This window comes from Zootoca vivipara, chromosome 14, assembly GCF_963506605.1.
Source record: "Zootoca vivipara chromosome 14, rZooViv1.1, whole genome shotgun sequence".
NCBI lineage: Eukaryota > Metazoa > Chordata > Lepidosauria > Squamata > Lacertidae > Zootoca > Zootoca vivipara.
The window spans coordinates 36,275,281-36,301,551 of NC_083289.1; the positions used below are offsets into that span (position 1 = coordinate 36,275,281).

At 45.5% G+C, this 26,271-nt stretch overlaps 1 protein-coding gene across 4 annotated transcripts in view; it reads left to right on the forward strand.

Moving 5' to 3' along the window:
• Positions 1-26,271, forward strand: part of CAPN15 (calpain 15) — a 92,064-nt gene that overhangs the window by 59,024 nt on the left and 6,769 nt on the right. For 3 of the 4 annotated variants that reach the window (XM_035130611.2, XM_035130613.2, XM_035130612.2), the window contains 9 exons: positions 6,358-7,819; positions 12,843-13,051; positions 16,265-16,448; positions 17,364-17,587; positions 19,176-19,301; positions 20,880-21,032; positions 22,148-22,309; positions 23,735-23,964; positions 24,772-24,938. In XM_035130611.2, coding sequence (XP_034986502.2) covers positions 6,358-7,819; positions 12,843-13,051; positions 16,265-16,448; positions 17,364-17,587; positions 19,176-19,301; positions 20,880-21,032; positions 22,148-22,309; positions 23,735-23,964; positions 24,772-24,938 — 2,917 coding nt within the window. Of the gene's footprint in view, positions 1-6,357; positions 7,820-12,842; positions 13,052-16,264; positions 16,449-17,363; positions 17,588-19,175; positions 19,302-20,879; positions 21,033-22,147; positions 22,310-22,449; positions 23,705-23,734; positions 23,965-24,771; positions 24,939-26,271 lie in introns of those variants that run through there. The other variant, XM_060283016.1, reaches the window with a different exon arrangement.

Sequence of the window (26,271 nt, forward strand, 5' to 3'; positions counted from 1 at the left end):
ATGACAAAGCTGCTTCTGGCAAACCAGAGCAGCGCATGGAAACGCCGTTTACCTTCCCGCCGAAGCGGTCCCTATTTATCTACTTGCACTTTGATGTGCTTTCGAACTGCTAGGTGGGCAGGAGCTGGGACCAAACAATGGGAGCTCACCCCGTTGCAGGGATTCGAACCGCTGACCTTCTGATCAGCAAGCCCTAGACTCTGTGGTTTAACCCACAGCGCCACCTTTAATATCATCCACGAAACTGAAAAAGAGGAACTGGCCCTTTGAAAACATTGGATCTGAAGAACTATGGCCAGAGGGAAGTAGCCACTAGTACTCTTCCTGCAGCCCTGTAAACAGGCTGAGTTTTTATTTTAAGTACATAAACGTATTTATATATGCCCTCTTGTAAAAGAATCAGGGTGGCATACAGGAACATAAAAAACCCCTTAAAAGCAATATAGACCAGTCATTAAAATTATTCAAGAAAATTTTAAACAACTGCAAAGGCCTCTTGGCATAAAAAAAAGTCTTTGAGAGATTCCTGAAAGAAGGGTTGCACAAGCACAAAATTCATTTTGGAATTTAAGTTTTGTTTGTCTCTCACAGTGCTCTCTAGCACAAGGTGTAAAGCAATTCTGCGCATACAAGGGCACCTTTGGATCCAGCCCATTAAGTCACAGTCCATGTGATCATAAAGTAAATGAATTAATATGTGCTGCCCCCCTGGTTTTTTCTTCCCTATTCTAAATTTTCAAAGTCAATTCTGTACTTCTGAGGTACGTGAGCTCTTAGTTCCTAAGTTGTTTCTGTTGTTCGTTGCTCATTCCTCCAGGAACAAGGAGGATTTTACTGGGGATTGGTCTTTATTTGAGGATCCATAAATATGACAGTTGTGATCCATGTGTATTATATTTTATATGTCTGACACTTGTAATTATTTTGTCAGTATAATTTGGTTTGTTCATTTCATTTAATAAAAAATGTTGAAGCTCAAGGGAAAAATGTGAATGCTACCGTAGCATTCTAAACAAATTGGCGAGCTGCCCAGAAATACCTCAGCAACTATAAGTACACTTCCCCGACCACACACTCAAAATATATTAGGCCCTCCCATTCTCTAGGGCAGCTCCTATGACAGCTTTTTCTTTTTAGTAAGAGTGGTGCACTCTGTCATTTTAGTGCATCCTTCTGTTTGTATTCAGGTCCTTGCCCTCAGCGCTCAGAAGTTGTTACTAATACTGTGAGCCAGAGATCAGACAGGGATATCTTCTAGAGAGGAATATTTCTCTCTTCTTTCTCTCTTCTTGAATTCCTACTGATTCAAGCACTTGGGGAATTTTCAAATCTTCCTTTTGAGAAAGCAAACACAAATGTTCTCCCCCACCTTCCCCTGAATAAATTGTGTGGGTGGAAGTGGGGGCTTGGTGGAAGACACACACACACACACACACACACACACACACACACACACACACGTACGTTTTAATCAACCCAATAACTCTGTCCTGCCTCTCTTGCAATCCTAAAATTATCTTCATCCTCCTGGCAGCATGTTATCACTGTATTTTCAGACAATTCTCTTGCTTCTTCCAGTTTTCAGGCTTTGTCATCAGCTTGCCAGATTTTGTATCTGCTTTTGCTTTATCACCAAATTGTCTGAGCCAGCTCCGCAAGACCCTTGGACACACAAATTTTGAAGAGGTTCCCCCCAAGGTGGCTTGTTGGTACATGCGACCTTGGCGCCATCTAATAGGTTTTATTTTTAAAATTAGAAAATTAACAATATAATTAACACAATAATTTAGAAAATAAACAATAATATATACAATACAATACTAATATTATAATAATTTAGAAAACTGCTGGAAATCAGCAAGAAACAAAAGAACAAAATCTATCAGAATGTATTTAATTTTGAAGGACTTATGCTTTTGTAGACATTATCAGCTTTTTTGCCCCAGCTATGTATTTCATTCCTCACTCCCTATCACCTGCATGTTGGAGCAGTGTTTTCACCCCTCCCACATCTGATAACACTGGGATTCTTTGCTTACACAGAGCTCCTATGCACAACCCCATTCACATCATGGGAAAGAAGAGCTCTATGCCTAGAATTGGCTAGAATGGGAGGACTATGAGAGTTTTGAAACCCCCACATCTGCAGCAAACAGTGGAATTGGCTTCCAGTTTGTTTCTGGGCTCAGTTAAAATTTCTGGTTTTGATCTGTAAATCCTTAAATGCTCTGGGTCCAGGATATCTCGAAAAGTAGCTTCTTCTATCAGAACCTACCTGAATAATTAAACAATCGTTAGAGAGCCTACTCTGTCTCCCCCTGCTTTCAGAGGTGTGGCTGGTGAGCATGATGGACAGGGTCTTCTCAGTTGTGGCACCAAAGCTATGGAATGTCCCCCTGAGGGAGGTTCACTTGCCCTTTCAGCAGGATATGAAAGCCTTTTTATAGTTATTTCAAACTTTTTATTTTAATGTGCTGAATTGCCTTCAGAGTTTTAAACTATTTATTATTTCATTTCTATCACATCTTTCCTATACATGATCTTCCCCCATTTGATCCTTGCAACAACCCAGTTTTCTTTTTAATTTTAGTTGTCTTTATTTGTGTCTTTATAATTTCATGTTAGCTGCTTTGATTACGGTACCTCTTAGATAGCAAGATAGAAATAATTGGAGATAAAAACCAAATAAACTGTGTACCCTAATTCAAATAGACTAGGGTGAGTAACAATCTCTGTATGGTGCCCTGCTCTGAATCATTTCTTTTCTGGCTTACAGTCAGATTAAAACACAAGTCTCTAGCTCTCATGCTTGCGGAAACAAGTTTTTAAAATATGGTGACAACACAAGGAAACAATTACAAATAAGCTGAAATTCACAGTAGGTCTCCATTTGTCAATGACTGACTCATATTTTTCACATTAGTGGCAGATGAGCCTTCTTGAATATAAATGTTGTAGAATAAATGTAATGCCCACCAATTGTTTACGATGCCTGCCATGGCATTGAAGATAGTATGCAAATTATGTTAATTACATGCATCTGAAATATGCAGATTAGTTCTGGTTGCTGGCTGGTGACATGTTTTCTGACATAGCTGACAGTGCCAAATTAACACCAATCTACTAAATTTCTAGGAATCACCTCAGCAATTAATTTGCTGTCCTCTTATGGTACATTACTGCAAAAAGCAAGACTCATCTTGACATTCTGCATCTTGACATTGCCTTTTTCTGTTCCTGTACATTTCCTAGCCTTCTTGTCTTCTAAGGTTGGCTTTCAATTTCACAGAATAATCGCTAGAAAGATCAAAAGACCAAAGTTTGGAAGAGCCACCCTTCCTCCAAGAAATAGTACCACCTTCAGAAGTTCTCAGCTGAACCTCTGGATCCCTTTGGTGTTGAATATTTTTAGGCTTTGGTTTTCTGAGTTCCTGTGCAAGGAAGTGTAACAGGGTGGTCACAGGAAGTCAATGTTTTACTTCTAAAACAAGTTGCTGGAGGCAGGGAGTGGAGCATCTGATCTCATCTGAAAGACCTGCTTTAATCCCAGCTGCATGTGAGCTGATTGTGAAGGGTGAGGCCAGAGCTTTTTGCACATACTCAGAGATGCTCTCCCCCTTTCCACATTCTTCTGGCACAAAGAGGAAGACTTGTGCCATAGTAACTGGACAGTACTCAGTATCTCAGTATTCATGATGACCACCTGTGGAATTTGGCTTCCTGAGAATCTTAGCAAATGTCTGGAAGTATAAAGGGTTTGTAAGTAGCTGGCTCTTCCTAACTTGAGTTGGTTTGTTTTGACTGTTGCTTCCTCTGTGGGGCCAGTTCTATCATCAGCCAACTTGAGCTACACATAAACTGCTACCGTGTTTCCCCGAAAATAAGACACTGTCTTATATTTATTTTTCCTCAAGACGACACACTATGACTTATTTTCAGGGGATGTCTTATTTTTTATTACACGTCCAGCCTCGCCTCTTCCTTGGTGCCCTCCAGAACTGCGCCTATCACTATGTCTTATTTTCGGAGTATGGCTTATATTGCGCAAATGCTTAGAAATCCTGCTACGGCTTATTTTATGGGCATGTCTTATTTTCGGGGAAACAGGGTAGTAGCAGTGGTGTAATATGAGAGTGAGATCATGACACCTCTTCCCTTCACTGGGAAATTGCAAATTCCAATTTGCTTTTAAGTCCGCTACCAAGCTAACACGGCTGATTTGGGAAGTATGTAAAGTAGTAGTGGTGTTAACTTTGAATGCTCACCTTTGTTATTCCTTTGGTAGGACAGTTGCAGGATGAATCCAGAATAACAGAATACTGTTTTAAAACAAAAGTTAGGTAATCTGGATTATATAGGCACCTGCGATTGCTATGTGCCTGTAAACTGCAAGCTATAATTTTTGGTTCTTGAGAGGGTTGCCTAACAGGCCTATACCGGTAGCAGTGGGGTGGGGGATAGAGGGAAGGAATTAAAACTGAAAGTGGACACTTCATCTGAAATCCAGTTCCTTTTTGTTTGTATGAAGAAAGAGGATAACACATTTTATTGTTCCTGTTTTTGTTCTGTGAATATACCTGTTTCCCTGTTACGTTCCTGTAGGTTGGCTTGTTTATAGATCAGAAATGTTTTGCATGGCTGTGATTTCTAGTACTGTATTGTCCTTTGCTGGGGAGCTTGAGGGGAGTATTTATTTAATGTTTTAAAATATATGTCCTGCCCTACTAGGCCTATGCCTTACTCAGGGTGGCTTTCAACAATTTAAACTTTAGAAGCTACAGCAGGAGGAAAATGTGGTCTGCACCATACTTTATTGTATTGCTTTGTAATGCTTAATGTTTCCATACTATGTTTAAGTGTATGAGGTGCTTCACGGGTGCTATCTAGTTGTAATTATTCCAGCGATCATGTGTGGCAGGGGTTCTTAACTTTAGGTCCACATTCACTTAGAAGATTTTTTTTTCAGAGTTCACAAATACTATTTTCTTCTTGTTACTTTGATATTTGGCTTTGTGGATGGGGTGGGATGGGGAATTCCATAGCTTTAATCAGATTCTTGAAGGGGTCTTTGACACAAAAAGCTTTAGAACCACTGCTGTAAGGTACTGTAAGTCCATGTTATTATTCCCTGCATTGCAGATGGAAGGAGAGGCTTGAGAATGGCTTGCCTCAGGCCACCCAGTGAGTCGTAAGACATAGGCAGGATTCAAACCAGGGACTTCCTGATTTATAGCTCAGTCCTTTAGCCGCAATGTTGCTACCACTAGCACTTCTCACTCTAATATTTTAGCTAACTGTTAATGAGTTTAATACGGGAAAGACAGGGACACAAGTTAGGCATGTCCATTAATTTCAATGGCTTTACTCTGAGTATGACTAATCTTGGATGCAAGCCAGAATTAGAATCTGGACTTTGGCAAGACCAAGGAAGGGCAGCTTCTTTGGGTCATAACTCCTGGGCCATGTCCAAAGCACTGACCCTTGGAGGACACACACACCCCAAGCTGCCACCAATACTTCTGTTTGTAATGGTGTAAAACAGACTTCCTCAGCCTTACTGGTTGAGACTGGTGGAAGGGCCCCAGATTGGGGAAGGTTGATGTAAAATGTTAGGTTTGAATCACAGGAGCATTTGATGCCTGCTGTACCCTGCCAGCTATGATTGACATCAAGCAGAAATAACTCTGGAGAAGCAGGGGGATCCTGTTTTGCTGCTGTCCATGTGAACCCGGCCAAAGCAATGGATCAAGTTGGGGGAGGCTGATTCAGTGGGCTCACCTGATGGCCCCTGAGTCTTTTGCAGTTAGCTGGATATTTTAGCCACACTTTGGCTTAGGCCCTGATGTAGGAAAGCAAACTGAGACTGTGTCCTAGCATAACCAAGGCAGAGTGGAGTGTGCATCTCTGGACTCCCCCTTGCCATTCCTTCCTTGCTACTAGTCAGACATCAGGCAGGGTGCGCATGGCAGGCAGCGGTGTCCTTGTAACTAGGACAGCAACAACCCAGGGCTTGAAAAATAATTGGCCAGCTGGAGACAAGAGGGGAGGGAGAGGAGTTCTGTGGAAGCAGCAGAGTGAGGAGAAGGGCAATGACAACAAGAAGGATGAAATGAATGGAAGAGTGGGAGACGGCATAACCTGATGCCAAGCGCACAACTGGTTTACCCCTTCACCACCGCCCCCGCCAAACAGGTCACTGACTGGTGTTCTGGGAACACAATTAATTTCCACTGCTGAGGCTGTTAGTTTGACAAAGTACTGAAGTTTTAAGTTCAAGTCTGCAATGGTTGGCATGGGAGACTCCAGGCTCCCGGTCTTACGATGTCAAGTAATGGTTGCCTTTCTTGTCTGTTGCAGCCACACCCACTCTTCTGGTTCTATGGCCGCTGTGCGGGAATGGTCTTGCACCCGCTGCACGTTCCTGAACCCCGTAGGACAGCGCCAATGCTCCATCTGCGAGGCCCCGCGCCAGAAGCCCGACCTCAACCAAATCCTGCGCCTCAGTGTAGAAGAACAGAAATGGGCCTGCGCCCGCTGCACCTTCCGGAACTTCTTGGGCAAAGAGGCCTGTGAGGTGTGTGGCTTCACCCCTGAGCCTGGGCCTGGGGGCTCCCCACTCCCCATCATCAATGGAGTCCTGCCAAAGCCCACTGCCTTGGTGGAGCCCAAGGGCACCTGCAAGGAGGAACCTCCCAAGGCCGAGAGCCCTGGTGAGGACTCTGGGGGGAAGAGCCCAGAGGAAGTGGGGCTGGAGGATGGCTGGGCCTGCCAGCGCTGCACCCTTCACAACACCCCAATGGCCAACTCATGCTCGGCCTGTGGGGGCCCCCGCAAGCTCTCGCTGCCCAAGATCCCCCCAGAGGCGCTGGTCGTCCCTGAAGTCATTGCTCCTGCCGGCTTCCACATAGCACCCACCACCCCTCAGCCCAGCATTGCTACGGACAACCCCGAGAGCCATCCCATTGCCAACCCAGGTGCAGCCACGATTGAGCAAGAGAGCCAGAAGATGCCAAGCTTTAGCCTTTTCTCCCCCGGCCTCCAAAACAACCCCGTTCCCCGCAGCCGACGAGAGGTGCCCCCCCAGCTGCAGCCACCGGTGCCTGAGGCCTCGCAGCCGGCCTCCCCACCAGCACCTGTGCAGAAGGCCATTCGCTTCCAGGAGCTGCTGGCAACAAAGCGGCTGAGCATGCTGGAAGAAGAAATGGAGGTGAGCCCATCGCCCTGGAAGTGCAGCACCTGCTCCCTCCTCAACACCTCGGGAGCTGGCACCTGCGAGGCCTGCAGCACCCAGAAGGGAAGTGACACCATTGACTTGACTGGCGATTCTGTGCGCTTCACTCCCTGCGGTCCATCCAGCCCTGACTTTACCACCTGGTCCTGTTCCAAGTGCACATTGAAGAACCCCACAGCCTCTCAGAAGTGCAAGGCCTGTGGCTCCTCCAAACTGCATGGCTTCCAGGAACACAGCGCGCAGGGAGAGTTGGCTCTCAAATGCCCTGAGTGTGGCTCAGACAAAGGCAGCTGCCCAGCCTGCAGCTCTAAGGCCCCCTCGGCCCGCAAAGTGGCCCGCCTCTTCCCCTTGCAGCCACCTGTGACCCCAGAAAGGCCCAGCCAGTGGCCTTGCCCGGCTTGCACGCTGCTCAATGAGTTCAAGGCCAAGCACTGTGTCGCCTGCCACACTCCCCAGGGGTACCTGTTGCAGCGCAAGGGCGCCAAGCCACTCAGGCGCCGGGAGAGTATGCACGTGGAGAAGCGGCGGCAGACAGATGAGGGGGAGGCCAAAGCCCTCTGGGAAAACATTGTCTCCTTCTGTCAAGAGGTGAGTTTCTCTGAGTGTCCTCTTGCCTGTCATTACACCATGCAAAAGATTGTATCCAAAAGAGAAGTCCTTTTTATTTATACAAAGTAAGTTTCCAGACCTGGTTACTCAGTAGACAGGCAGGAAAAGATATAGGCAGTGCTCTTTAAAAATCTTAGAAGTTGGTGCAGAGGAGGACTGGGCAAAACTCTTGAGTTTTCAGTGTGTCATCTCCATGTGTTCCATATTTTCGTGTTCTCCAGTAGACCAAGGAGAGTGTTGGAAGATCCTTTGAGAGTTGGTGTAGCAGCCCTATCTGGTCTTGCTTACTACCTACTGTATTTGCAATTTTTTAAATACTTGAGCGCCATCAACTAACATCCATTGTTTTGTATTCGTATCTGTTATTGTTATTTAGTTTTCAGTTGCACATTTCATATTTACAGACTCCTTGCTCCTACTTATGAGCTATTTATTTATTGCGTTGATATTCTGCATTTTCCTCCAAGGAACTCAAAGTGGCATCAAGGTCATCCCATGGGCTCCATTCTGAGTGGGGATTTGAACCTGGGCCCCTAGTGAGACACTCTCATTTCAACAGCATGCAGGCTTTCAATGATCAATCATCTTTGTGATGTTCTGGCCCTGAAATAAGCAGCAATACCAAAGCACTTTAGGAGGATTGGGTTTAAGTTCTATCTAGCAACTGATCCATGTTCATACCAGGAATATTCCTCCTTCTGCCCTGAGTCTGTCCACCCAAAGATCCAACCCCTGAGGTGCTCTTTTAAAGAATTCAGTGAAAGGGTGCTCAGCCCAGGGAAGAACTTCGGGATTTCACCCTGTATAATGAGCAAGAACAGGTGTCCTCTGGGCCCGCTTGGCAGCCTCAGGAAAAGGCCACTTGCCACGCTCATTAATAACTAATTGTGCAGTGGCTTTAATGATCAAGTGCTGTTTTATTTCTGAGCGGCCTGTGGTGATTAAAGCCACATCAAGCGGGTGCCTGAAATGAAATTTAATCGTGTTAGACTTCTGAGGGAGCAATGCACAGGCACAGCAGGTGGCCTTCATGCAGGGCATCCAGATTTCCAGCCAAGGAATAGTGGAGGCCGCCTCTCTCTCTCTCTCTCTCTCTCTCTCTCTCTCTCTCTCTCTCTCTCTCTCTCTCTCTGAGTGTCATGTTCCCTCATTGCATTCCCTCAAACACACACACACACACACACACACACACACCAGTTCCCAGTTCTTGCTGAAGCACAAAATCTATTATCTCTCTTCCCCCAGATTTTATTAATTTATTTAATAAAATTTCTATCACACCCTTCCTCCCAAAGGAGCTCAGGGCAGCAAACATAAAACCAATACAGTAATTAAAACATCTAAAAACAATTCCAGTGCAGGTGCAGGCTGCGAAAGATACCTACTTCAAAGACTTGATGGAAAAGGAAGGTCTTTGGTAGGTGCTGAGAAGAACAGATCTTCACGTGCTGAAGTGACTTGAGGGATTCGTTCCAATTTTGTGTATTATTGGGGTGAGAGTGGTTGTGGCACAGCTCCTGTGCACTTGCTTGCTTGCAGCAGTGCTAAAATACAGTATATATATATATATATATATATATATATATATATATATATATATATATATAATTTTATTTTATTTTATTTAAAATGTTATTAGGTTACCCTTAGGTAAAACTGTGAAAGCAGCAATGAAGAAAATAATTTTTAAAAATGTGCCAATATAAATTCGCAATAAGTAAACACAAAAGGAAAAACAGTGTAGAGAATATCAGCATGATTTTTTTTTAAAAAAAATTAAGCATAGCAGATAAAGCTATTTCACGTAGGCCTGGGAAAATAAAAATGTCTTGGGGTGGTACCAGATAGACAAAACAATGGAAGCCAGATAAGCTTCTTTTGGAAGGGTGTTTTCATACACAAGCTACTGCAACTGAAAACTCTGTCTAGAAAATTTCAAAGCAATTTACTCCAAGCTCTTGTCCTTACACCAGCTCTATCAGGTAAGTCTGTGGTGCTATCCTTATATTGCAGATTGGGGCACTGTGTGTGTGACAGGTTTGAGACTGAAAGAGAATGTTTTGCCAAAGGCCATGAGTTTATGGCAGAGGTGAGGTTCAAACAGGAGGCTTCTGATTCTCAGCTCAGTCTTAGCCACCTGCCCTCAAAATAATAATAATAATAATAATAATAATAATAATAATAATAATAATAATAATAATTTATTTGTACCCCGCCCATCTGGCTGGGTTTCCCCAGCCACTCTGGGCAGCTTCCAACAAAAATTTAAAATATATTAAATGTCACACATTAAAAACTTCCCTGAACAGGACTGCCTTCAGATGTCTTCTAAATGTCAGGTTGTTATTTATCTCTTTGACATCTGATGGGAGGGCGTTCCACAGGGTGGGTGCCACTACCGAAAAGGCCTTCTGCCTGGTTCCCTGTAGCTTTGCTTCTCGCAGTGAGGGAACCACCAGAAGGCCCTTGGCGCTGGACCTCAGTGTCCAGGCAGAACGATGGGGGTGGAGACGCTCCTTCAGGTACACTGGGCTGAAGCCATTCAGGGCTTTAAAGGTCAACACCAACACTTTGAATTGTGCTCAGAAACGTACTGGGAGCCAATGTAAGTACACTAGTGCTTTGTTGGTTCTGGCCTAATATGAGTATGAGCCCTTCAGCAGCACATCTTGTGCTTGCAGCTTACCACTGTAGCATGCACCCAGGAGTTCAAGAAACATGTGCCTTGAGAAGCATGTACATGAGAAAGCCCACTCTGAGGCAGTAGACAAGTCCATACTTTGTCCTGAGTTTGCCCGTCTTCTGCTGTGGAGGACGGATTTGTATTGAAGCATCAGTATCCAGCCTGGAGCTAGAAGACCCAAAGGCTGGTCCCCTAAAGGAGAGGTAGTTTGTTTGTTGGCTGCCAGGGATTTGCATGCCACACACACACACACACACACACACACACACACACACACACACTACATACACACTTCTCCCCGACTTAGTCTCAGTTCTCCTCTAGCTTGCTAATGTTTTTTTCCATGTTTCTTTGGGAAATGCCATCCCTTCATCTCTGCTTCTTTCTTGGGAGAGCCTTCAGCATTAATCACATGTAATTCAGGGACCTCAAGGGAGCATCTGACCCCGGCGCATGCCTTGGCAATGGTAGCACAGCGAGCGCTGAGAACAGGCTGTTGGGGCAGAAATTTGCTGGGAGGTTTGAAGCTTGAGGGAGCTTCAGTGGCTGCTGCCTGGACACAGCAGCACAGAGGGGAAGGGAGAGAAGCCAGCTGTGCAGTACAGTCCTCCTTTGCACATTTATTTCAAGGCAAGCCTCACTGGATTCAAAATGACGTCCTTCCAAATTAGTGTGTGTAGGATGACAACCTTTCCTTTAACTGGAAGAAATGTATTGCAGGAAACCTGCAAAGCGAGGAATCATGGGTGTTGATCTCCAGTTCTCTTCATAGCAGCTGAAGTGGGTCAGATCAGGTTGTCCAACTCTGAGACATTCTTTTTAATCACTATTTCTGAATAGGGATACGATCAGGGACTTTTTCATTCTGTGACCCAAACAAGCAATGCAGAACTCAGCATCCCAAGAATCCCATTCTCCACCCCCCATCTTCTAATAAATAAATCAAGTTTCTAGCCCTTATTGTTGGAGACAAGTGCATGAACCATGCTTAGTAAAACCAAAGAAGCCAGGCAGGCTGCTAATTTGGCTTTGCAAGTAACCAAGAGCCATATTTCATAGCTCTGTAGGACACCACCTCCATCCTTGTGCAAAGCAGAATATTTTGTATAGCAGCAAATGTACACAAGTCACATACCAGCATTGCTTGGTAAAAAACTGGGTTATATTGAGCTAAAATGTCTTGCCTGCATTCACTGCAGAGCTAAGCTTGAAAATATGAAAACGGGGCTATACTGGAGGATTCAAGTATTCATTCACCCACCTGGAACTGTCCCAGGTCTAAGTCTCACTGTTTAACATAGGGAGAACCCTGCAGTTGAATCGGATCAATGTCCTCTCTAGTCCAGATTCCTCTTTCCCACAATGGCCAACCAGATTCCAGTGGGAAGTTCACAAGTCAGGCATGAGGGTGATAGCTCTCTCCCTCTGTAATTACCCCAGTAATTGATATTCAGGGCATTCTGCCTTCATAGCAGTTGTTCCTTGGTTTTGCTTACATGTAAAGTGGTAGCTATGACAGATTTAAGGGGGAGAAGGGGTTGACTGTTCTGACCCTGTTACTGAACATGCCCAGGTGCTTAACTCACTTGTCTGTTTACCTTTGTATTTCATCAGCTGAGGCCCCCATAGGTGCTGATCAAGGAAAGGATGTTGGCAGTTTCATCCCCTTTAGTGGGCAGAGGTATGACTCACTGTATGCCTGCCTCAATGTGCAGGCTAGTCCTTAGATAGCATGAACTGAGAAATACATTGACCTGTAACCCTAGAGGGAGCCAGACTTCAACAGTACTGGTTTGTTGGATAAGGAGCAGCTTTAGTTATTGTTAGCCACCTTTTGTTCTAGCATATGCACAGGAAAGAAAGTTGGAATGAACTGAATTCCCATCTTCACTTTACATTTAAGGCAGTATCATACCACTTTAAACAGTCATGGCTCCCCCCCCCAAAGAATCCTGGGAACTGTGGTTTTAGTGTGCTAAGAGTTGTTAGGAGACCCCTTTTCCTCTCAAAGACCTTCATTTCTGAAAGTGATTTGACAGTCAGTCCTTCTTCTCAGGAAACTGGGCATTGTAGCTGTGAGGGGAATGGGGATCTCCTAACAACCCTCTGCTACAGTTCCCATAATTCTTTGGGGGAAGCTGTGACTGTTTAAAGTGATGTAATACTGCTCTGAGTCTATGGTGCAGATGGGACCTGCGTGTCCCTAAAGCAAGACTGCCAGCATGTGTCCAACAGTTGCTGCTGGAGCCCCTGCTTTCATGTGGAACTGAGTATCAGTAACAAGGATGCCCTTGGGCTTCTTGAATTTTGTATCTGCAGAACAAGGTCAACTTTGTGGATGACAGTTTCCCTCCAGGGCCCAAGTCAGTTGGCTTCCCCGAAGGGGACAGTGTCCAGCAGCGAGTGAAGCAGTGGCTGAGGCCTCATGAAATCAACTGCAGCATCTTCAAGGACCGTTCAGTCAAGTGGTCTGTTTTCCGGACACCTCGGCCCTCTGACATCCTGCAAGGGCTCCTGGGAAATTGCTGGTAAGAATTAAGGGCAATTGGATTCAACTGTGGCTTTTAAAGGGAATTAGATATGTGGGAACCCCGTTGCTAATGGCCATTGTACACGAGCAGAGAGTGTGGTCTGAATTTGGTAGATCCTGACACAAGATTCTGGCAGGTGCACTTGCAGCCAGCTCAGCCGGCTTCCCAGCACTGAATGGGAGGACACCCCAAGGCCTTTACATTTCTACTTTCAGAAAGCTTTCGTTCTTTCTGCTGACTACAGATATTGGCTGCCCCCTGGTGGTATGCAAGAGAGATCTGAAAAACCAACCACTTTCCCCCAGCAAGAATAAAGGAGCTTTCCCCCTCAGCAGGGACAACATGCAGATCACTTTAAGGCTAAAAGATGAGCTACAAAGCCAGGACCTCAATGGAATAGTTTATCATGAGCGGGACTGTACTTAGCATGTGCACATGTACACCACATTTAAATCTTCCGAGCCCTGTGATTTTCACGTATTCTAATTCAAGCAGCATTTTTCACAGTGATCAATCTGCTGAGGCGCTCCAAAAGATTATGGGGTCATATTCTAGGACTGTGTTCCCCAGATCACGTTGGACTACAACTCCCATCATCCCTGACCATTGACCATGCTGGTTGTTGGGAGCTGGAGTTCAACATAACCTGGGGGTGCAAGGTTGAATAACACTGTTGCTGGTCAGGCTTGTTGGGCCTTGCAGTACTTTCCTGCATCTGTGCATTACTAGGGAAGACAGGAGTGAAAAGGAAGCCTCTGGAGTCATTCTTACAGGCCGATAGCATCGCCTGCCTCACAGTTCCACTTTCCTCTGTGTAAAATATGAACCATAATAATCTCTGTTGGAGGCTGTCAAGCTTTCAAGCCTTGAGAGAACACTTTCCACATCAGTGTGTCTGCTAAGGAACTCTGCATGCCTGCCACAAACCCTGACATAGATTCTAGACCATATATTAAGGCACACGCTCAATTTGCGCAGAATGCTGGCCAAGTCAAGTGAAAATAGGTGCTCCAGAATTGTACCCATCACTCACCTGAGGCTACACGATGACTGAGCAAGGTTGGTCATAGCAGGCAAGCTGTCTTTTGATTAACCATGTCTGGGTTTGCTGATCATCTTGTGGTAATGTTCTTGTTTTTATTTGTTCTGTTGTAATTTGTTGTAAGATGATTTGGGAACCTGAAGATGAATCAGTCAAATAGATTTTCATTGAACTCTGATAAGTTTCTCAGGATTCCCCAGAGGTCTGAAAGCCATTGCTGTAGCCCATTAACAAATTGTCATATTGCCATTTCCTGGTGGAATGATGCTAACCAGATACCAGAAGCAATGAGCTCTGGTTGGAGCGGTACATACTGATTCCTGGGGATGGGCTGCAGTCCATAGATATGGATTAATAAATTGCTTACTAAGTTCAAAGGGTGGTATAAGTGAAAGTGGGTAACCTGGTGGACTCCAGCTCCCACCATCCCTCACTTTTGCCCATACTGGAGGACCACAGCTGTGTATCAGTGAAAGCTGTGGATGCCAGTAGATGAAACCTCAGAATCAAGTAGAGCAAGCTGTTAGGGGAAATATGACTCCAATAAGGATGTTATGATGAATTTTTTTTTAAATAATCAATTCATCGTGGTCTTTTAGAGTGATTATTGGCCTTTTAGAGTGATTATTCACTGTAGCCTATTACTTTTTAAATTTTGTAATCATGCATCTATTTTTATTTTAAAATACCACTTGTTCAATTAAATGCTATTATGGGAACAAACATAAACCTGTGAAGCCCTGTTTCTCACACAAACATAAACCTGTGAAGCCCTGCTTCTCGGCACAGATCAACATTTTGAGGTGCTGGGGTTCCACGTATAGCTCTGGTGACAGTGACCTAGTAGTACTTTATTCAGCTCAGCAGAATCAACAACATTTTTAGGTGCTCAAAAACTTTGTTGGACTACAATTCCCATCATTCCTGGCCACTGCCCATGCTGGCTGGGGTTGATGGGAACTGGAGTCCAACATTTGCAAGACACATTAGCTACTCCTACCTGTAGAACAAAGAAGACCAGCCACCAGTGTAACTGGTCTTTCCAATATGAACTCCATGGATCAGTTCAGCAGACCATGTACACACACACACACACACACACACACACACACACACAGAGAGAGAGAGAGAGAGAGAGAGAGAGAGAGAGAGAGAGAGAGAGAGAGAGTCATGCATCTGATTTTTCCATTTTACTATATTTCTTACTGATTTTCTTTCCAAATACTCTAACAATACCTTATCATAGTTTGGGGGACATTTAAGTTGATTTCATTCATTCTTAAATTAATAACAATAATTTGCTGTCTCAGCTTGTCTGCAGTTTCTTTATTTTGTAAGATCAAATTATGTAACTTCCAATCTGAGTATTTTTTAAATAGATCTACTCAAATTTCACTGGTGCATGTTCTGCATACAAAATTGAAACATTCTTTATTTCTCTAGAGTCTTTAATAATACCTGGAGAAGTAAGAATATAATCCGCCACTGAATATATTTGATTTTTCTTGGAAAAGAAAGTATAATTCTTATCTTGTATGATGAAAATACCTCCAAAAATCATTGAGTGAATGATAGTGCAAGTCAGCTTCTCAGCTTGAAGCATAATTAATTGCCCCTCCTGTGCCTTGTAGATTGTTATTATCTGTTGTTAATAATACAAATGTTAAGTACAGTTCTTGCTTCAGATGACACAGGAAGCTACAGTTAATTGAAAGCAGGAGTGGGTGCCATACAGAAGGAGAGGAGGAGAGTGTGTGAGTTCAGGAGAAGACTAGGCACATCACATGAAACCATAGTCTAGAACAGTGTTTCCCAACCTTGTGCCTCCAGATGTTTTGGGACTACAACTCCCATCATCCCTAGCTAGCAAGACCAGTGGTCAGGAATGATGGGAATTGTAGTCCAAAAACAGCTGGAGGCACAAGGTTGGGAAACACTGGTCTAGAACAGGCACGGGCAAACTCAGCCCTCCAGATGTTTTGCGACTACAATTCCCATCATCCCTGACCATTGGTCCTGTTAGCTAGAGATGATGGGAATTGTAGTCCCAAAATATCTGGAGGGCCGAGTTTGCCTACGCCTGGTCTAGAATGATATCCGAATGTAGTCATTGACTTGCTGGTGAGCAGCCTGGTATTAACTGGCTTCATCTGGCACCTCCTTTTTAGGTTCCTCAGTGCTCTGGCTGTGCTGGCAGAAAGGCCTGAGTTGGTGGAACGGGTCATGATTACACGGAGCATGTGCCTGGAGGGAGCCTATCAGGTGCGGCTTTGCAAAGATGGCACCTGGACCACTGTGCTGGTGGATGACATGCTGCCCTGTGATGAGTGTGGCTACCTCCTCTTCTCTCAGGTAGGTGCTGGGATTTGATATGGCCAGCACTAGCCATTACAGCAGGGGAAACCACAGAGGGGGATATGCCAGAGGTTGGGAACAGTGTTGTGTCAAAGTGTCTCTTTTATAGCAAACTGAGAGATGCTGTGCTATGTGTCCTGTAAAAGACTCTACATGGGGTCTCCAGCTTAGAAGTTCATTTAGATGGGAAACCTGCAGTCCCCCAGATGTTGTTGAACTGGGGATGGCTGGGGTTGATGGAAGTTGTAGTCCAACAACATCTGGAGGGCCACAGATTGACCATCTGGTCTAGAACAAGGAGAGGGCTGAATTCATAATGCGGCTTTACAAAAATGAATATGTGCTGGTGGGTGCAGAATTTAGCTTCCTGGGAATTTCAGCTTTGATTTTGTTTTGCTTTTTAAAAAGGTTTCTAGTTCTTATCCTGTACAAGAATGCTCAAAAAATATTCGGACAATACACACTGAAATTTCAGGAGCCACAGAGAGGACTGAATAAGATTTTAAGGCTTTGAGCGACATGGCTGAAGTTTCCTTGCTCTTCCTATGACTTAACAAAGTCAGACTATATTATGATTATAACATTGAAAAAGCAGAATAATGCATTTGCACTCAGTTTGCATAATTGATATAGTTTCAAAAACCACTCTTCCTTAGCATAGATCTTGGATTGCCTGGGCTCAGAGATTTCATTTCATTACATGCAGAGTACACACAACTCTAGCCAAGGGTTTCCACCCTTTGTTAACGCTTGTGCTGTAGGCAGATAAGGTCACCCTTAGCCCATCTGTAGCATGCAAATGTATTTAAATGCAATTAACACACTCTATTAAAAGAGAAATAATCAATTGTGAACTCTGAAGTTGGTCGACAGCCTTGTTTGCAGCCATTGATTTGTGTTCTTCTCCCCCAGGCCCAGAGGAAGCAGCTATGGGTGGCCCTTATTGAGAAAGCCCTGGCCAAACTCCATGGTTCGTACTTTGCCCTCCAGGCAGGGCGCGCTATTGAAGGCCTAGCTACGCTAACCGGCGCCCCCTGCGAGAGCCTGATGCTGCAGGTCAGCTCCACTAACCCTCGCGAGGAGCCCATTGACACTGACCTCATCTGGGCCAAAATGCTGAGTTCTAAGGAGGCTGGGTAAGACGAGGCAGGAGGGAGGGCTTTCCCCTTCAGCTGTGAGGAGCGTAAAGACTGATTTGGTATCTGCGGCCGGCCGGGCCGCATCTAGACTAAGGGAAAAGTGGAATTTCATTGAGCTTACTGCTGTGGCTTTAGCAAAGATAGAGAGCTAAGGCCTGTTGCTGTAAAATGCATCCCTTGGCCACTCTCATCCTTAGTAAGCTGGAATGGCAGATAGACTGCAAATCTCAGAATGCACTGCTCTGGTGAGCTGCTTTGGAGAGGCTAGTGTCATGGGATGCTTTCTGTATTGGTCCAAAATGCCCATGAACACTCAGAGCTAGGTACAGCCTGTGCCGTCAGCCCAAGAGAAAAGAGAAGCCCCAAGCTGTTCTGTTCTGTGCTTCTGCTGCATGGACTATTCAATTCTCAGCTGGAGCAGTTGAGTTCCCATGATTTTTTTTGGAGGGGGGGAGCCATGTGCTTTAAATGTATGGTGTGGATGTGACCTAATTCAGAGCCCCTGTTAAAAGATCATACCGTTAAAGCCCCAACCCAATAGTGTACGAATGTTAGAACTCCTGCCATTCAAAGCTTTGTCTGCCTGTGTGCAATACTCTTCTGCATGCAACAGCTGCTGAATATAGGCCACCTCCCCGCTTTGCTCCACCTGCCAAGAGTGCAAGGCTGAGCAATTACTGCAGAGGCAGAAGAGGAGCGTGGCAGGAAGGTGGGTGAGGGTTACGTTGCATGTAGTCATTGCATGGGGAGCAGGGGGCTGGACAACTGAGTGTAAGCGGCTCAAAAGTGGTATCACGTGCACAGTTGGGAACTGGGCATTCCTGCAACGAGGCTTTTGGTACCAGTTTTAGCATTACTGTAAGGCATCAGCTGCAAGGCATGTTTGCCAAAGTCCCTCCTTACTACTGATATGAAACAAACCATGAATTAACCTAGAAACTCAGACCCAATCTCATATTTATATTATTATATTATATTATAATCAGAAACTTAGGCCTAGTCTACACAAGCAACAAAATCAAGTGGTAAAATAGATTGCCCTACATCAGGCTATAGGTACAGGATCATATTTCTGATTGTATCTGTGTGTAAAGAAAACCTTCTACAAGTAGAAAAATAGCACAGCAAGGAGTGAATTAGAATATTTTAGCCCAGCATGCTGTTTCCTGCCCGCCCCCCAAAATAAAGTATTTGCAGGGATTGTTAAGAGATGGCACCCTCTTCCCTTCTCCCCTTGCAGTCTGGTACAGTCCACTCTGCCATGCCAGGATTGTGCCATCTCATTTTGCAGTACATATAGACCAGTCCTAAGAAGCGCAAGCAATTCCTGCATTTGCAGTCCCTGCATCTTGCAGTGGTGGCGGCCGTATCTCCCTTAGCCTGAGGGCTAACTAGCTTTGTATTTCTGCATGCCATTAACAACCTTTCCAGCTTATGCAAAATGTGGGGTGATACATACCTTATAAGATAACTTTAGCTCCCCAGTTATCCTCCCATTGACTCCTGATGCTAAGCCTGGTAGTGTAAATCTTGTGTTATGTTTCTTTTATCCCCTCCCCACTCCCTTTTCTTTCCCATCCTTCAGCTTTCTGATGGGTGCATCCTGTGGAGGGGGCAACATGAAGGTGGATGATGCAGCCTACGAAAGCATGGGCCTTCGTCCACGGCATGCGTATTCCATATTAGATGTCCGAGATGTGCAAGGGTGCAGGTAAAAATGGCCAAGAAAAGATAGTTGGCTCTTGGCTAATTAGGCAGGCTGCTTGTTTGGTTTAAAGCAGGTGTGCAGGAACTTTTGTTCTTCCAGATGTTGCTTAACTAAAATGCTTATCAGCCCCAGAGAGCATGGCCAGTGTCCAGGAATGATGGGAGTTGTAGTTCAGCAACATCTGGAGGACCAAAGGTTCACCACATCTGATTTAAAATGTTGACTCGTGGATTGTTGTTCACTTCAACTATCTGCCCATAACATCACTGTAAGGCCGTATGGAGATATACTAAGGAAAGATGCAGGTATGAGAACTAAAGAATATTGCAGATATATTTCCTGGAGAAGAGCCGGGAGTTTAATGTAGGGTAAGATTGGTACTTTGGTGCTCCTATTTAGCTCTTTGCCTGCCTCCCCAGGGTGAAATCATTTTGAGAGGTAGGCAAAAAGGTGAAAGGGCATCAGAATTTCCAGATTGCAAAGTGTGTTTTCTTGCTCAGTCTTGGCAACTGTAATGAGACATAACAGGCTCTGCTGGACCTTTGTGTGTGGCCACCTGAGAGCAAGAGAGATGAGCATGGGCAGGAGATGATTTAAGGAAGCATTGCAGATTGGGGTTAAAATTGGTTCTGGGTTTATAAAGTTCAAAACAGACCACTTCCCTGGGCCCATCAACCCTTGGGGAATGAGCACCTCTCATCCCACCTTCTGTCTCAAAGGGGAAGCTGTGCTCCAGGAACCACCATCCATCTATGCCTGACATACCAGTACTCACTAGACATCAAAGCACAGACAAAGGTTCTTTTTTTACTCCTCTGCTGACCTGTGTGTGTTTGTGTGTTGGTTAAAAGGTTGGGTTTTTTTTTTACATCCCTTCTTAATCAAACAGAAGCCCAAAGCTGTGTTGGGTGATCTCTCTTCTTCCCAAAAGGATGGTATCAAAGCCCATCCTTCGTTATCTTCAGGAAATGTAATCTAACTAGGTCTGCAAACTTAGTTGATTGATTTGTTAGATTAATCCATTTAAAAATTCCGGTATGGTTGAACAGGTTCTCAGTTAATTGGGCAGGCAAAAAAACAAATTAGAAGTTCTTATTAAAAATGCAGGTGACATTTGTATTTGTTTTAAAGAGGCATTCTTCCTCTTTTAAGGCGATAATGGCTTTTCTAGGATGATGCCTCCTATAGCACATATATGCATACAGTAATCTGAAAATGAAGTCCACTACTATAATGTACTATGAAGCCCACTAGATATAATGTTTTGACACACATTCAGATTTGATTGATTGATCATTGATTCATCAACTGAAACTAAAATAATTAACTCATTCTAAAATCTTTTAGTCTGGTTTCACCCTTCATAAAAACCGTTTATATCCCTGCATACTTTAAGCAATTTAACTTCCTGATTCATCTGACCCTGTTGTTCTGGAAGAAATGTCTCTATTGTGGCTATTGACGAATGTTGCTCTGTTGTAAGCCCTCTTTGGGGTTTCTTTTTTTAAGAGCGGGCAGAATAGAACTTTATAACTTAAATAAAGAAGCTTAAGTTCAGTTCTGTCTTGCTGCTTCTTTCAGGCTCCTACGACTCCGTAACCCCTGGGGCCGCTTCTCCTGGAATGGTAGCTGGTCTGACGAATGGCCCCACTGGCCGGCACACTTGCGGCATGAGCTGATGCCCCACGGGAGCAGTGAAGGGGTCTTCTGGATGGAGTACAATGACTTCATCAGGTACTGGCAAAATTGCACAGACTGTCCTGTGTTTCTGGGTCCTTGCTCTGCTGCCTTTAGAAGCTTGGATTGGGCTGGAGTGTGACCTCCTGGTTCTGATGCAGATCTAAGGCACAGACACATGTACTGCTGACTTATCATGCTTCAATGTGTACAAGCAGAGTGCTCATATGCACTGCTCATTCACTCCCGCTTTGCTCCTTCCCTGGTGCGAATGGGACAAACCAACCTGTTCCTTCTGAACCAGGGTTTGTGGTTTGCTTCTCCCTAATAAGTCAGAATGACTAGCCAGTTTTAAGCCATGGTTTATTGTTAGCTTGCTGAATTGCTGCTCTGAATCCCCTGTCCTTCTCATGAGTTGTTAGTTTGAATTTGCTTCCAGTTCTTTGGGAGCTGTGCATTCTCCCTCTACTGTGATGGAGCTCACAGAAAACTAGAATATTTTAAAAGTGTGAGACCAGAATCAGACACACCAAGCTATTTAATGTGGGCCTTAAGCTCCCAGCAAAATTTGCAACTATGGCGCTGAATGTGGGAACCCCTGAGTGCTTCATTGCAAGCAGGTGGGAGTACTCTGGGAACAGGAAGAATCACTCCTTCCAGTTTTCCAGAGCGCTCTGACCTGTTAGCAGGGGTGGCATGCAAGAGAACAAAGAGGCACTTTTGCAGTGTCAAGAAGGCCATTGCAAAGTATGTTACTGCACATTCCTGGAAGGAGAGGAGAATCTTTCAGTTCATGCTAGTTCATGCTATGATGAGAGAAAAATCCTCCCTCCAGCTGATTGGCACTCAATGGTTGAGGAGCAGATTGGAACTTTCTCTGTGCTGGGTTATGAAAGTAGCACTACCCCCTTTTGCATTTTGCCCTTGGAAGCTTGGGTGTGGTCCTCAGGTCAGAAAAGGTTTGCCACGCTAGTGTAGAGGGAAGAGAAAGATGGACAGCAACACAGCTGTCTCTTCCACAAAAAGGTGGTCCTCCTTCCACCACCCCCAGGAAACTGTGCCATTACCAATGAAGATTTTACAGGGGTGCCTTGATTGCTGTCTAAAAGAGACTCATCTGATCTTGGCTACAGCTGCTTCCGGGGTTGACAACTGCCTTTCCCCTTGCCCAGGTATTTCGACTCAGTGGACATCTGCAAGCTCCATTCAGACTGGCATGAAGTTCGTGTGCAGGGCACCTTTCCCAACAAAGCCAGTGGACCCATTACCGTCACCTCACTGACTGTGCTGGAGCGTGCAACTTTGGAGTTCGCCCTCTTCCAGGAAGGCAGCAGGTGAGGTCGCAGATCACACACATCAGCCACTGAACAAAGATTCAAGGCTCTTGCACACTGTTTACATCACCCTAGTTACTCTAGAACTAGCATTGCATCTTGGCAATCGTCACTTGTGCATTGACCCCTCTTTTGTTTAGTCCCATCTCCAGTTCCAGCTCAACTGCTATTGAGCCGACACATAGCATGATGGTGGTGGCACTGCTATCCTCTCACAACATAAAAGCCATTTCCTGCCATTTGTCCTGCTCTTCTAACATGACTAAGGAACAGAATGAAGATTGCAGCTGTCTAGATTGGGAGAACTGTGGCTACACAGATAGGGGCATTATTGTTTCTCAGTGGAACAGGTTTAGCCCCGTGCTGTAATGATCGGCCCTGTGAACATCCCTTTCCTTCTATATCAGTGAAAGGCTGCCACTTTACCAGGAAGGTAAAGCACTGCCGGGAAAATCTGGTCCTCAAGCCATGACAGTGGCCTTCATTGAAAGGTGTGGTATTTATATATTTATAGACATGTGCTGCCTCTCTCCCCTGTGAGTCCTTACAATAGACAAGTCCTCTTCTCTCATCTCCCCATCCCTCATAGTGACAGGCATTTTTTAGTCATTAGTTTCTGTGATCTTCAGACTCAGAACCCACTTTTAACTGCTACAAACTTCACCACAGGACCCAGTAATGGGATGATGTTGTTTTTTTAACATGCTCATCTGCCTGCTTTTTTTCTCTAGGGTGGCCAGATGTGTAGCAGAAAGCAGGACCCTTGTACCTAGGGAGCATAGGAAGCTGCCTCTTACAAAGTTTACACCATCGATCCATCTAGCTTAGTGCTGTCTACACTGATTGGCAGCAGCCCTCCAGGGTTTCAGGCCGGGCTCTCTCTGTACCTCTGAATAGCTTGTTGCCCATGGTGTCATTGGAGAAGCTAGGCTTCCATCAGCTATTAGAGGAGCAGAAAGGCTACCCTCCTTATGCCTCGAATCCTTCTCTCTCTGCCACTAGATGACCCTTCGGGTCCCTTCCAAATCTACAAGTCTATGTTTCTCTGAAGACAGAAACTCTAAACAAAGAAACGATGGAAATGGTGGTGAGGCCACTGCTGCAAGCTGCTATTACCAAGACAGCAGTCTGGCAAGATCCATATTTTTGCCCCCCACCTCATATTGTTTGTGTTATCCTGTTTGGTGAAAGAGAGTGGGTACAGCGGCTTGTGCAGTGACTTCTGACTCCACTGCACTTCACAGGAATGTTGGGAACTCCTTTACACCAGGAGTCTAGCAATTGGCCCATCCAATTCAGTGTGGTCTGCAGCAACTGGCTGCAGGTTCCCACAGACTGATTCCCAGCCCCGCCAAAGATTGGACCTGGCACTTCCTGCATGCTTTCACACTGAGCCATGGCCCCTTCCCTCCTTTCCCTTGGCAGGCGCTCGGACACAGTGGACAGCCACTTGCTGGACCTTTGCATCATGGTCTTCCGAGCCACCTTCATCAATGGCAGCAAGCTCAGCCTGGGCCGCCTGATGGCGCACAGCAAGCGGGCAGTCAAGAAGTTTGTCAACTGTGATGTCATGCTGGAGCCGGGAGAGTATGCGGTGGTGTGCTGTGCCTTCAATCACTGGACTACCCTAGTGACAGGCACCTCCTCAAGCCAAGGTAAGGGTTGCATGGCAGGGTCTACTTCTGACTCTCCTAGGGCAGTGGGCCTGCCAGTTCCAGCAGTAGGGTTGCCTGCTGAGAGCTTGGGGGTGTTAAAAAGGGGGGGGTCACTGTTAGAAGAAAAAGGCACATGTGTTTTCAGAACAGCTTTAAGCAATGAAGGAGCCTGTGATCCTCCAGAAGTTGCTGGGGCCGAAACTAACTTCATCCTTGACCATTGGCCATCCTGGTGGGGACTGATGAGAATTGGGAGTTCCATCTGGAACCCCACAGGTTCCCCTTCCTCAGTCTTAATTCTCGGTTGAAAGTTGCCTTCATTGCTTAAACATTGGCTTCTTGCAGATTGCAGTCCTAACACCAATCACCTTGGAGAGAGCCCCATTGAACTCAGTAGGACTTCCTTCTGAGTAGACAATACCAACAATGTATGTAGTAATTTGAAGCTTGTCGTCTGAGTTCTCCGAATACCCCTGTGTGTAGGGGGCGGGGACTGGTTTATTTTACACTTGGGAAGGTGGGAGCTTCTCTGGGTGGCCTTTTAGGTGCTTTTCTGCTTTTTACTATTGCACAAGAATGCAATAGAAATTTTACTATTTCAAGAATGCAGGTCTTGGCTTGTGTTGGAGTCTAAATACCAGGCCTGTATTGTAATCAGGAAGGCACTTCATGTTCCTAAGCTGGCCTGAGTGAGGGAAAGGCCACATGGCAGGATGGGTAGGGATTCTTGGGGGTGTGGACTCCCTTGTGGACCTGAGGCCCTGCAGCCTGATGCTGCCTCACTTGCTTATTTCGATCTCTTACCAGTTTCCAGCCCTACTACTGGCAATGCATGCCCAGCTGCTGACATCTCCAGCTACATCCTGGCCATCTACAGCTCCCGCTTGGTGATGGTGGAACAGATCGAGGCTCAGTCCACCACACTGGCAGATGCCATCATTCTTCTCACTGAGAACAAGGGCGAACGGCATGAGGTACATGCAGGCATCAGCCCCACCCCACCCGGCTGCTTCAGAGAGTCTGTTCTTTCCTGCTTCTCGCTATCAGCATATTGGCTACCATGTGAGGGATTGGGGGGGGGCTGGACAACAACTCCAAGCAACATCAAGAAGGCTGGGAGAACACCAGGTTGGAGATGGCTGGTATCTGTTCTGACAGGCAGCAGCTCTCCAGGGTTTGCAGCAGATATTTTGCCCACCCCAGCTGCCTAAGAGCCTTGCTACTGGGAAAACGGTGGCCGCGACGCTTAAACATTTATGGAGCGTTTTAAAATGTTCAAACTTGCTTCACACGCACTATCTCAGTACTGCACATGTAAGGGCTGGGGAACCTTTTTTCAACCTGTGGGCCACATTCCTTTCTAAGCAATCTCCCAAGGGCCGCATGCCACTGGTAGGTGGGGTCACAGTAAATAGTGGGTGGAGCAGCAAATGCAAACTTGTCTGCAATGCTCCCACACCCCTCTCTATCCTCCATCCAGAAAAGCAAGAGGTGTTATCAGAGTCCAAGGCAAAACACTTGGGGTGCAAAGCAGGCTCAGGGGGTGGTGGCTTGTTTAAGACCACCTACAGAGTCCATAGCAGACGTGAGGCCAGAGTTCCTTAATTCCTAGCTTACTAAGCTACATAAAACCCTACAGCTTTCTGCAGGCGGGTGTCCTGCTGTTAGTTGGATGGGTGAGTTTTGTATGTGGATGTTCTCTCTGGAAAGCAGCCAAGCACCTGCAGCTGTGCATGTGCTCCTGGGAACGCGCATCTTCCCAAAGAGTTGGAGTGAGCCTGGCCCTGAGTGTTGGAGGTTGGGACTCTGTATTGCCATGTGGGGGCGAGGTGGAAGCAGGCAGGATACGCCGGTCTGGGGCTGAGACTAATAATAATAATAATAATAATAATAATAATAATAATAATAATAATAATAATTTATTATTTATACCCCGCCCATCTGGCCGGGTTCCCCCAGCCACTCTGGGCGGCTTCCAAAAAAACAGAAATTCTAAAATACAGAAATCCATCAAACATTAAAAGCTTCCCTAAACAGGGCTGCCTTGAGATGCCTTCTAAAGGTCTGGTAATTGTTCTCTTTGACCTCTAGTGGGAGGGCATTCCACAGGGTGGGTGCCACTACCGAGAAGGCCCTCTGCCTGGTTCCCTGTAACTTGGTTTCTCGTAATGAGGGAACCGCCAGAAGGCCCTCGGAGCTGGACCTCAGTGTCCGGGCAGAACGATGGGGGTGGAGACCCTCCTTCAGGTATAGCGGACCGAGGCCGTTTAGGGCTTTAAAGGTCAACACCAACACTTTGAATTGTGC